This window comes from Sciurus vulgaris (genome assembly GCF_902686455.1).
Source record: "Sciurus vulgaris genome assembly, chromosome: 6".
Classification (NCBI taxonomy): Eukaryota; Metazoa; Chordata; class Mammalia; order Rodentia; family Sciuridae; genus Sciurus; species Sciurus vulgaris.
The window spans coordinates 116265-129656 of record NC_136466.1 but is presented as its reverse complement, the minus strand read 5'-3'; the positions used below and the strand labels follow the sequence as shown (position 1 = coordinate 129656).

Genomic DNA, 13392 nt, shown 5'->3' with positions numbered 1-13392 from the left:
ACTACTACTCTATCTGTTTAGACCAAGGGATCCTCACTATTTTAGTGCCTATAATTTAATGCATTACAGGTACTAAAATAAAAAAGAAACAAAAACAGCCAGATTTGACAAATGATGACTTCAAGATCAAAGAGGGGCAGGAGGTACCAGGGCAAAGTTCCCTTTGGTGGTTTGGGTGTAGTTGGTAGAAATACCATATAGAGGGGAAGAACTGAGGATGCAGTTGTAATTTTCACTTAGGATTTGTGGAGTCTGAGGTATCCTCTGAAGACCTACAGGGGAGGTGAACCATTGCTTTAAAGGCTGGGGAAGATGTCCATACAACAGAGAAATATGTAGGAGTCTCAAACCACTGTGTGAAAAAGAAGTCCAGTGGTCCATTTTTAGAATATAGTATTTAGCCTTAAATGTAAAACTGATGTAAGAAAGGCGACCTAAGGCCTATTTATCTAAATACCTGGAGCTTCCCAATCTGTATCCAATCATAGCCATTTTAACTTAGCCCTTCCCTTTGCCCTCCCCAATTTTAAAATTAACCACAATTCCATAGATCATGACCCTGAGCTCCTCCTGTCAGAGTAAGGGGCAGTGCTGCATTAAGGATAAAAACAGGTGGACTGCCCGCCCAGGTGTGCTTGCTTGTCAGTCTGTGTTCAGTAGCATACCCCTCTGCAGAAGTTAAGTTTGCCTTGCCCAGCTGCTTCTGAGCATGTGTCTGATTCCTTGAGGCACCCTGGTACCTCTAACACCCCAAGATCAATCAGACAAGAAGGGCAGAGTGGGATGAATGGGGAACAGGACAAAACACCTGGATAATCTTTGTTAAGGAGAAAAAAGTAGAATTCAGGGAAAAAGAGAAAAAAGTATGAGTAAATTCATGACAGACACTAACAAAAGAACTTTAAGGTGAGTATCATGGAATTTCAGATATGACAGAAGACTTGAATAAGGCAGATACGAGAGAACGGTTTTGAAGGTGACTACCATTTAAATTCTTGGTGAATGTTTGAAAAACTGAACTAAGACTAAGGAGGGCACATTAGAGTGCAGATGAGCACTAGACATACTTTTCAGAAAAGATTAACTTTGGACACTCTGTGTTTTGACTAGCATACAAAAAATGTAGAAATGTATGGACAGTTATTTAAGATCCTGTACCAGACTATCCTCCACACATTCCAGGTCTTTCAAAAGCTCTGTGGGACCACACTGTTTTAGCAACTCTAGAAAACTGTTTTAACTGATTTGTTTTAGCATCAGATTCCCTAACACGGCAGAATGCTGTGTGTCTGCAGTCTGGCAGTGAAGCACTGTCCACAACATCATCTACACGAGCCACAGCCTCTGTTTTAGACTATATATGCCAGGAGAACTTAGCATGTTCTCTTCTTAGTGTCGATGCCAGCCATATAAACTAGGTCTTTTGGCCATTCAATCAGAAAGACCAGAAACCAAGTTACATGCAGCTCAGATTGCTCCAAGGTTTTATAACCTGGCTCTATCAACATGCCAACTTTAGCTTGCTTGTGCATTTTTCTCTTCTGTTAGATTTATTTAATTCCAATCCCATTTGAATTAAGGAGTAAAAGTTCCTAAAATACACTAAAACAAGCTGAGGAATAAACAAATAACTTACCACAATGGTGTTCATTTTCTTTGCTCTTGGAGACACAGAGAGGACTGTGGAATTACAGCTGGAAGACAAGGTGAATAGAGGGAATCATGAGAGTTGGTGTGCCTTGCTCCTAGGTTCTACTGTGCAAAGATCTCTACACAGGAGCTGGTGGAAAAGAAAAAAGAAAAAAAAAAAAAAAAGCTAGAAACCAACAAGAAAGCTTCCCATATGGATATACTTCCTTATATGTGAGAATTGTTGAACATGTTTTGTTGAAGGAACACTAACAATTCTATTAATTGGTAGAGATTAAAAATACAATTTATCCTTAGGTTAATGAAAATACTTATTTCCCACTGATTTGTAATAATGTTAACATGAAGAAAAAAATTTAAAATTTTAAGGTTGTTTAATGAAACTAAAGTGAAGGAAGAAACACTATGTAATTGCTAAAATTTAAGGTGTACAATGAAACCTGGGCAGTGTTAACTGTTTTCCTGCCAATACAGATGGATGTGTAGCACTCTGTACTAGTGTTTCTACTAGAACATCTCTTGATTTTACATATTTAAATTTCGTACAAAGCATGCATCTTACGACCTAACACTTTTGCCCCAAGACTGCACAGGAATAACACATGCTGACAGAACAACACTTTTGAGTACGGCTCCCGAGCGTGTGTCTCCCTGCATCTTCATTTTCCACAATGACCCTGTGCTTCACCATTTCAGTTGCTCTGGCCAATAGAACACTAATAAATGTGATGAAAATAGTTTTTGAAAAGAATTTGCCCATTGCAATTTGCCTTCCTGGAATCCTGCCTGACATTCTGTGAAGGAGTCTGGAGCTAATCTTTGGATACACATGGCCAGCACAAACCAGCAGACAAGAGTGAAGCCATCTTCAAGAAGTCAGCCGGTCAAGGGACAAGATGACTAATGCTTCATTTGTGATTCCAGTCAACACCAGCAAAAGAATTGCCCAGATGCATCCAGTACAAAATGCTGATGCATAGAATCATGAACAAAGAAATGTTTTCATTTTTTTTAAGCCCAGAAAAATTTTGGTGATACATTATGTAACAAACAGATACCTGTGTAACCTTACAGTATTCAATGTTTTTAACATACTGGTAAAGCAGTGGAGAAATAACTTAATGATATACCAAATACAATCAACAGAACCTCACAATCACACCTATGAGTTTTCATAAGCATAATAAATATCAACCAGATAAGCCTCAGCAAGACTGCAGGCACTGAGGCCATGGGAATCAAACAAACTGTCTGGCAATCATAAAACTATGTCTAAAGTTTTATATCATGATCCTACCACTTATGTGTTGCCACTGTACTGTTTTAAGAAACTAGAAGTAAAAGCGATTGAGCTTAATTTCCCACTTTAAATAATGGAAAAATAGGCTCTTATTGGCTGTAGCAATCATGATTTTCAAGAACTGATTATAGACATTAAGTGAGAAAAAATTTGTATTATCTCCCTGAGCTCATACAATTCACAAAAAAATCTGGGATTAAAAGGAAAAGCATGTTCAAGGCGAAATCTTCTAAAACAATATTTGTTCTGAATTGACTGCAATTTCTGAAACTGATCTCAAAAATTTAACAACAGTTTTGACTTCATTGTGGCAAAATAGTTAACACTCGTCAAAAAGCCACGATGCCTAACACATACAAAACACATGACCTGGTACTACTCACTGACTTCCACAAATCCAACTTTCTACCTTTCTTATTAGCCAGAAAGATGCTGGCAAACTTCCTGAATTACTAGGAAGAACCACCAGGATATAGGGAGCACCACTAGGTCTAGAGAACAATGTGGTGAAGACGAGGTTTGGAAGCTTAATTCTGGAAATAAAGAGGACAGAGTGAGGTTATGGGAGTGTGAAAGGGGCAATGTAGACTGGATCTGCCCTTCCACCCCAGCCACACCCTCACTGTACCAAGAATAAGCAATACCTGCTAGACCCTTCCCTAATGGTCACAGCCCACCTCACACTGCCCTTCTCAAAGTTGATCTAGAATTTCCAAACAGCATCCCGTCCTTGATAGCCTCTGGAGTATCACTCAAATCTTGATTACATTGGGTGGGACTATCAATAATTATTTGGTCCATTCAAAGCAAGACCTTTTCCTTTCTAAGACTCCTATGCCTCTGGTCTGGGCTGCTAGAGAGAGGATTCAGATTGCAGATGTTCAGATATTCTTTAGAATGGAATTCCTAGTCATGAAGCCTCCTGTCTCATACTGCATAAGGACTACTTTGTTTCAAAGCAAAAAAGAACCACCATCCAGTACCCCAATATGCCTTGTAGAACTCCCTGTCCCTGGAAAGGGAGGTCTTGTATGAACTCCCTAAACTCAATCCAGGAGTGCCAGGCAGGCTATGAAATGCAGGATGGGATTCAAAGTTTTCTTGACAAAGAGACATCAAGAAATCATATGATGGGTTAGAATGCAGTTCAGTGGTAGAGTGTTTGCCTTGGCATGTATGAGGCCTTGGGTCTGATCCCTAGAACAACAACAAAAATCCCACAAATACTAACTCTGCTCAGCACCCACTTCACAACTCTTTCTCTGGGAATTCGGTGGAATTCACTAGTAATATAAACACACACATCTTACACATGGGTAAACTGAGTGTCAGTCAGGGAATGAGAAGACCCTGCAGTGGCAGAGCTAGAAAGTGAACTCACACTGCACACTTTGCAGGCTCAAGACCTACCCCATCATCATCTTCATCTTGAACTCAACCACACTATTTCCAGAGCTTCTGAGCCAGATTTTGTACATCTGGGACCATGCTTTCTTAAGCATCTACTGGGCATCCTTTAAACAGGTAATTGGCAGTTGGTGAGGGGAGTTGGCAGCACCTCTGGAATATGGGATGTCATTCCTTCACCTAGTGGGCCTGGTTCTTCTGTCCACAGAACTGGAGGTAGCGATAACTTAGGTGTGCAGACCTCACTCTGAGCCGCTTATAATACCACACAAGACAAGAATGCACCCCCTCTCCTCCCTCTACAAAAGAGAAGTCCTCAGAGGCAAGAAGAGGTGGCTCAGGGAGGATGCCAGGTGTTCTCAGCACAAGCCATAGGTTCTATTACTCAAGTTCAAGTTTTCACAACTTTTAAAAAAGTTATTCCTGGACTGTGGTTGTAGCTCAGTGGTACACAGTACCTGCCTGGCACATGTAGCACTGGGTTCCACCCTTAGTATCACATAAAAATTTTTTAAAAAATGGTTTGTGTCCATCTACACTAAAAAAGTATTTTAAAAAGTTAGTAGTATTTTGTTTTCAATATTATTATAATGGCAATTATTCCCCAAACTTCATTTTTGGGTTGTTCTTTACTTGTATATAGAAACAAGTGATTTTATACATTGATTATGTCTTCTTACTTTGCAAAACTTTTTATTAAATCTAATGTTTTTTAGTGAATTTCTCTCTAATTTTCTAAATACATCATGTTACCTGTAAATATGTGATCCTAGTCCTCTTCTTCCAATCTATGTATCTTAGAATTCTTTTTCCACTTGTCCTGACTACTACCTCCAGTACAACTAAGGACAGATATATGAGATAGCATGTGTTTATCTTCTTTGTAATCTTATAAAATAAATTTTATCATAAAGTGTAATAGTAACTATGGGATCTTATGAGCCCATTTTCAGCCTGAGTAGTCCCCATATTATTGAATCTTCATCATGAAAGGTTTTGGATTTTGTCAACCTGTTGTCTCCATCTATTGAGGTGATATTTTAAAAACTGTACTGATATGCCATATTAAATGATTTTTGGCTACTAATCCATCTTATATTCCAGGGATAAACAAACTATGTGAGAGCACATACTTCTCTTTATATGTTGATGGGTTCTGTTTGTTTATATTTTTGAAGTATTTGCATATTTCTCTCTCTCCCTCTCTCCCTTACGCCTTCTCCTGCTCCCTTTCTTTCTCCTTCTCTACCTCTTCCCAACCCCTTTCATTCTGGGGATCGAACCCAAAGGAGGTCTACCACAGAGCTATTCTCAGTCCTTAATGTTTTTGAGATAGTCTCACTAAGCTGCCAAGGCTGGCCTCAAACTTGCAATCCTCATGCCTCAGCCTTCCCAGTCTACATTTTAAGATATACTCTGAACTTTTTTGTGGTGGTTTTGTACTTTGTGCATCCCTGCAGTTCTGACTCACAAAATGAGATGGGAAGCGCCTCTGCTATTCATGTTTTGGAGCTCTGGGGAAGAACTGATATTTACGTCTCCAAGTGTTTGGTAGCATTCTCCGGTGAATTATAGGCACATGAGACTTTCTTGGTGTGTAGCTGGTATTTATCGCTGATATAACCTCTTCACTTGTGATAGGTCTCTTCACATTATTTTCTTTTTGTGTCTAGTTTGTGTTTCTAGATACTGGCCCATTTTGTGTGAATTACCTAATAAACTGACATAATCACTGTTCACACTACTTTTCTCTAAGTATTATTTTTTTTTCCTAAGGGAGGTAGAAATATTTCCTGTGTAATATCTGAATGTAGTTGAGTCTTCTATTTTTTCCTGGTGTTTTGCCTTTTGAAAGAGCTGAGTGGGAAAAGGTATGTACTTATAAATTTTGTCATCTTAACCTTATTTATTCATTATTCTCTTAATTTGAATTTTTTCTCTTTCTTTCTTTTTTTCTGATTTATCACCTGGAGTCAGTTCTTAACCCATTACAGCTTCACCGCCAAACTCTTTGCATTCTTTTTTAAAAATGTGTTCTAACTAGTTACACATGACAATAGAATGCACTTTGATACGTCTTACACAAAAGGAGTCCCATTTCTCACTCTTCCGGTGGGTGGTGGGTCGTAAGTGATGGTCCTGTAGTCATGTGTACATAGGGTAATTATGTCTGATTCATTCTACTATTTTCCCTGCCCCCACACCCCCTCCCCTTCCTTCACTCCTGGCAAATTTGTTACGTTTCTGTATGGTGTAGGAAGAAGAATATGTTGTTCTTGTAGTTTCATATTATTGCTTTCTAGCTCCATTAAGAGAAAAAAAGATAGCAACTGTGCATTTACACTGCCTTTTACATCTTCATACATCCCTAGAACCATTCCCAGTGCACACACATGGACTGGCTGTTGCTGCTGTTGTTCTGTTTAGCCATTTCCTGTGATTTTGCTGGAGGCTGCTGGTAGATGCATAGAGCTCTTCACAAGGCGTGCTGGAAGTCCTAGAACTGACTGACTTGGGAGCTGCCTGTAAAGGACACCACCGCACAGTGACGCATTAACTGGTGAACAAAGTTAAACTGAACCAAGTGATGGTATCCTCTGAATAGTCATATTATTACCTATGAGTTTAGTGGGCTTTGCAAATGCTGTGATGATCTGGGTGACTGAAACTAAGGTTTTTGTTTTAAGTTTCCAAATTGTCATTCTCAAGTCCACTAACCTAGTAAAAAGAGGGCAAATGCTGAAATTATGTCTGAAAATAATTCACAAAACTGTTATCATAAAATTCTGCAAAGGGTGTGAAACTGCTAGTTGATATACCATGTAGTTAGTAGAAAATATGGAGAAATTAGAAAGTAGTATTTCTAAAATACTATGTGCATGTGCATACGTGTGCTTTCTAGAAGTGCCCCTTCCCTGTGTGCCACGTAGTCCTAAGTGCAAGTTTTCAGTTGTGCCAATTTAAAACTGAAGATCCATATGAAGACGTAACATCAGGTGCAGCCTCAGCACCAGCTACAGCAGCAGGACCATGACTTCTACTAACCATTCCAGCTTCACTTCTAGTTGAGAGGGTGCTGCCAGCCTTGAGGAGTTAAGAGGAAAGGAAGGCTTATCCTGGGGTTTGAATGCCTCTGATGGACCTGGCTCTGCCCCTCAGCCCAGCTGCTGATTCCAAGGACAGACCCTTACACGGGGACACAGCCCCAACCAATTTAAATCTCTCAATTCTTCTGACACAAGTATTTCCCCAATTCAAGAGAGCTCACTCAGCTCATTCACAGGGAGATCAGTGTGGCTGACGGCAACTGACACACGAGGCAGAGGTGTCAGCACCCCCCCCCCCCCCCCCAGGCTCACTGGATCACTGAGATGCATGCAACCTGGACCTTCAGGGACTATCCAGAGCCCGGATTCCCCACGTGGTCCCCAGGTCAGCAGCACCCCTTCTACTGCCTTTTCCTCCCTTCTGTCTCACTTTCCCTACTTCCTCACATGTCTTCTTTGGGGTTACTTTCAAAATACCCTCTTCACATACACTTCTATCTCGGGACTCTTTGGAAGAAAAACAAAACTAAGACACAAGTAAACAAGCCAGCCACACACCCCTTACTGTGACCAAGCCAAAGGTGTTGGTAGAAATCTCAGCCAGACACTAGCCTCCACAAGTCAGAAAAAGGAAGGACAGGACCCCAAGTCTGACACACTAAATTTACCCAACACAAGAGATGACAGAAAAACAACAAACTGTCTAGTTCTCAACAAAGGAGATAGGAGCTATGAAGATCACCTCATCTCCAAAACTAATTCAGAGTAGAAAATTTCTGATAGTAAGAGTCTTCCCCGTGTATAAATCAGGGTTGTTTAACCGCAGATAATAACACATGCCAATTAGCTTTAGAAAAGATTTGTTAAGGCATCAGTTATCAGAAGTACTTAAAGAGTATTCCATGTCTAGCCACAAGACACACCATGTACCTTACATGCAAAGATTACTGCTAATGAGGAAAGAATCACAGATAGTGACTTCTTCAACCAAGCTGAATATGTCACCTGGTCAAGCTGTTGCTGACAAGAAAGTTTTCCAGAAGATTTGCACAGCTTTGATAGCTACCACTTAATGTTGGCTACATTGGCATGCTGCAAATTTGGTTACACAGATTTAAGGAAGCTGCATTTCCTTCTGTTGTTGAGAGAAATCATCACAAACACACAATTAAAGTAATAGAAACTTACACTCTAATGGTAGTGGCTGATGTACATCTGGATGAGTGACACTGCCTTAAATCAGTGTTAACACAATTGCACTCTCTCCAGAGGCTCTATGAGAGCTCAGTCTAGCTTATGGCAACTGTAGGTCACCGATGCTTGCTTTCTCTAAGTTTTGGGGGAGCCCTCAAGTGTGAAGATAGGCAAGCCCTCCCAAAACCCACATAGATGATGAAGCAGTGGACTTGTCCTTACATAGTGCTTTTGAGAAATGGCGAAAGGCAGCTCCATGCACAGGAGAATGAGGAAAGGGAGGGGACCCTGGGACTGTAGACTAGAGTAGGTGTGGAAGACCCAAGAGTGAGACACGGGGAGAGGATAGCCACGGACACTGCCTCCGATATCCTGCAAAGGGAAAATCCAAGAGATCACAAACCAGATGAGCTCCTTGGACATGGGCAAACCCAGACAACAGAGCAGACTGAGGGCCATACTTTTGTTTCTAACAAGACCCCTGGAACTTTTCCTAGTTCCACTGAGCCCTGGATCATCCCAATTATTACTCTCTTCATCTTTTATGTGCCCATGTTCTTCCCCCAACATCCCATGTGGAACACTGTATTGACTTTCAGCCCCAGGGTATATACATGTTGGTTATCAAAAACTGCACTGCAAGTTTTTGTGGTAATCTCTGTGAAACACTTTTGTCAATTCAAGTCAGCATGTCTCCATGCTCTATTCCACATGGTCTGCAAAGCTGAACCAATTACAAGGCCACCCTGACTTGACCAAATTAGTATCCATTAAAAATTAATGACCTTCTCAGTGGCTTCAGAGGACTGACTTCTCAGGTAGAGCAACTTGGGGTGCATGGTGCTTTCCAGAGTGACAGAGGAACCCATGCTGACAGTGGTGTTGATAGGGAACAGACAGACATGAGCAGTGGGAAGATGAAGTGAAGGGAATGATTCTATAAGCTGGGCCCACTGACCCCCACGCTTTCTTTTCTACAAAGCAATTTACCTGTGGCCCTGCCTGGCTCAAGTTGACAGAATATTATTACATTTGTCAGCAAACTACCTGTTATATGCAGGCCTCCAAATGCTGTAAGAATGCAAGTTACCCTGAAGGGGGAGGCTTTTTTGACCCACACACAGACCACATCCCAGAAGTCAGGGAGATAAGAATAACTGCCCCTAACCATAAAATCTGTAAAAATGGTGCCAATTAGAACTGGTCGGCATGGGCCAAAGTGACCCAGAACCATCATGGCAGTGGGGACTTGAAAGTCTGCTGTCATCTTGTTCAGTCAAAAGTCAAGAGGTCAACCTGGGAAGGTGGGATTCTCTGGAAACTTCCCTGGAACCACCAATAAAACTGGAGGGAAGGAGAGGTATGTTGTCCCTTTCCTCTCTGAGAGGACCCAGTCTCTCCCTTGAGTGTGTCCCCTTTACTTTTTCCCTGTTAATAAACTCATGCCTGTTACTCTGAGTGACATGTCTGAAACCTTTCTTGACTTGGTCCCAAGAATCAGGTTTTGAAGGAGGGGACCTTGGCCTTGCCTCAGTTTTGCAGAAGGTCCCAGCCTATGATGTCGGGACATAATCCAGGTTGGACACTGATATTTCATCCTTTGCTTGGAAGTGATTCACTGGTCATAGCTAGTCCTCTGGTCCTGCCAAACTGGGATTTTGGAAATGTGGAAACTGGATGGGATGATTAACATAATAGTTTCAATAGTTAGCATAGTCTCAACCCACATCAGGAAACCTCTGCATTTTCAAAGCAATCCATTGTCTCTTCTCCCAACCTGTCAACAGGTGATAAAATAATCCCCTGTGAAAGATAAAGCCAGACATCATTAAATTGACAAGGAATAGTTTTAATCTGTAATATACTGTTGCACTAGGAAAAAGAGTCATATAAATTCAACTTCAATTTGTACAGAGGTGGTTTTATAAGAAAGCATGAAAGTGCCCCCTCCAAACTTTTAAAAGCAGGCAAACGCTAACCCCTGCTTTATCAATATTTCCTTCTTAACTGCTTCGTGCCTTCTTATGTCTGCTCTAAAGTGATCACCAGCTCTACCTTGAATCACAAACTAGGGGCCATGTGACAAGCAGAGAAGCTGAATGTGGAAGTGAAGGAGACTGGGGACAGTCTGACCCCCAGAGTGAGGACGAGGAGCCGTGTCTAGGTACAGGACCCCCAGAGTGAGGACGAGGAGCCGTGTCTAGGCACGGGACCCCCAGAGTGAGGACAAGGAGCCGTGTCTAGGTACGGGACCCCCAGAGTGAGGACAGGGAGCCCGTGTCTAGGTACGGGACCCCCAGAGTGAGGACAAGGAGCCCGTGTCTAGGTACGGGACCCCCAGAGTGAGGACGAGGAGCCGTGTCTAGGTACGGGACCCCCAGAGTGAGGACAAGGAGCTCGTGTCTAGGTACGGGACCCCCAGAGTGAGGACAAGGAGCCCGTGTCTAGGTACGGAACAGACTGAGATCCAGATCCCAGTCTGCGGTTCCTGGAGTCCCCATGCTGCATGTGAACCACACATGAGCGGTCAAAGCAGGAGGGAGGAAAGGGTTAATGTCCAGAAGAGAGGCACAGCGAGAGGTGGGGAGAAGCTGATGAAATAGCAAGCTCTGGAATAAAGAGAACAAAAAGTTCCTGCTGTAGTTGGAGCCAGCACTTTTGGTTGGACACCTGAATTGCCCTTCGTTGCCCCTGTACTGTCAGGTACCCTAGTCTCCTCTTCATTCAACACATCTTCAACTTTCAATTCATGGTAATTCCACCCCCACCAATTCTGTTGGAATACTATGGGCAGGTACACTGGTGCTGAGATCTTAATCTAGGCCTGGGGCTGTGAAACAGTGGGCTACTGCAGCACAGGACACACAAGAAGATGTCAAATACACACACAAACACAGGAAGAAATGAGACTCATCATGACCAGCACTTTCCTTTGAGTAGGCAGGTGTGTGTATTACAAACAAGGGACAACACAATGAAGGTGGTTCATAGGGAAAACGAGTAAGTAGAAATGTGAGGCTTAAGGTATTTTTGGAAGGGAGCCCATGGTAAGAAATAGATTTTATATTATATCCCAGTATACACCTATACATCCTTGAAAATTTCAAAGAAATTAAAATATAATAAAGCTTATCTTTGCAATGTGTGATATTCTCCGATGTATTATTTTACATTGTTGTCTATTTCAATTATAAGTGATTCCATCCAGCTACCCAGAGTCAACTCTACCTGCAATTTAAAAGATGCTGAGAAGAACAATGCACTCAATGGTAGGTACTGCTCTTCCACCTTCCCCTGCCTCAGTTCCACATGAAGTACTCAATAAGTCAGCCCTCTTCTAGTGTTGGGATGGGCAATGTGACATTTTCCTCTGAGACATTTTCCCACTTTGGTACCAATTGCTTTGATTTCCAAATAGATCCCTTGTATCCAGTGGCAGAGTTTAATCTTGCTGGCCTAAGAGCTACTCTCCTACTTTACAACAAATTTGCATTTAATCAATCTGAGAATTTTATTTGGAAGCCAATGTTATTTCAGAAGTCCTGGAAGGTAGCTTTCTGTTATACCTCAACATTTCTCAGCACGGCCAATAAAAGAAAAAAATAATAATACTTGGTCCCTATATCATAACACAAAAGATTCACGGATTTAAAAGTAAAATGTAGCCTAGCAGTGTCCCCCATAACCCCAGCATCTCAGTAGGCTGAAGACTGCAAATTCCAGGCCAGCCTCAGTAACTCAGCAAGGCCCCAAGCAACTTAGACTCAAAAAACAAAAACAAAAAACAAAACCCCCCAAATAAAAACAAAACAAAACAAACAACAAAAAGCAGGACAATTTTCAAAATTTTTAAATAATTAAAAAGGGAGGGGGCTAGGAATGTGGCTCAGTGTAATCACCAGTAAAGAAAGGGAGGGAGGGAGGGAGGGAGGGAGGGAGGGAGGAAGGAAGGAAGGAAGGAAGGAAGGAAGGAAGGAAGGAAGGAAGGAAGGAAGGAAGGAAGGAAGGAAAAACAGGCAAACTTTACAAAAGGAGAGTAAAGAAACACAAAGTCATTACGCAAATTTAAAGATACTGAAAGTAAACATACCACTGGCAGTATTTTCAAGTTCAGTAGAAAAGAGTGATCTCTCAGGGGGAAAGAAGGGAACCCTGAAGACCACCGTTCCTCTAACACAGGAACCCCACACACGAAGTCAAGATTCTCCCTCATCCTGTCCTCCCCACAGGATACAGAGGGAGACAAAAGGGGCTGCGAGCACACATCCACCTGAGGGGGCTCCAGCGGGGCCGAGGTCGCCACGCAGAGCCGGACAGGAGCCCTGGGTGCAAGCTGCTGCCCAGCCCACGGACAGCTGCACAGAGAGGGCTCCAGCGCGGCCCAGGCCGCCACGCAGAGCGGGACAGGAGCCCTGGGTCCCGGCTGCCGCTCAGCCCACCCACGGCCACAGGGGGCCGAGGCCCGGCTGCCCGGAGGACTCGGCCTGCAGGCTGCTGGACCCTCCGCCCGAAGGCGGGTCCCGCCACAGCGGGCGCGCGGTTCCAGACGGCCGCCGCACACTCACCACATCCGGCTTCCGGGGAGGCTCGGCCCTGCGTGTGGATGACAGGGCGAGAGAGGCCGGGCAGAACCTCTGAAGCCTCCCGGGCGGAAGAACGAATCCCAATATGGCGGAATCCCCGAACCAAAGTCCGCGAGAGTAGGAAATCCCGCCTTCTCCTTTCTAGAACGATGCTTGATTGGCCAGTCCTCACGCACGTGTTCCTGATTGGACACACCCTGAGACTCCCGCC

At 42.9% G+C, this 13392-nt stretch overlaps 1 protein-coding gene across 7 annotated transcripts in view; it reads right to left on the bottom strand.

Annotated features, from left to right (window-relative positions):
* LOC306663070 (uncharacterized protein) overlaps window positions 1-13367 on the bottom strand; it is a 49842-nt gene extending 36475 nt beyond the window's left edge. The window contains exons 1-2 of one of the 7 annotated variants that reach the window (XM_079143413.1): window positions 13164-13304; window positions 1637-1694 (exon numbers count right to left, since the gene is read on the bottom strand). In XM_079143413.1, the coding sequence (XP_078999539.1) occupies window positions 1637-1694; window positions 13164-13168 (63 nt within the window). In that variant the 5' untranslated portion in view covers window positions 13169-13304. Of the gene's footprint in view, window positions 1-1636; window positions 1781-13163 lie in introns of all 7 variants that reach the window. The other 6 variants (XM_079143416.1, XM_079143414.1, XM_079143418.1 and 3 more) reach the window with 6 other exon arrangements.
* Window positions 13368-13392: the final 25 nt, after the last annotated feature.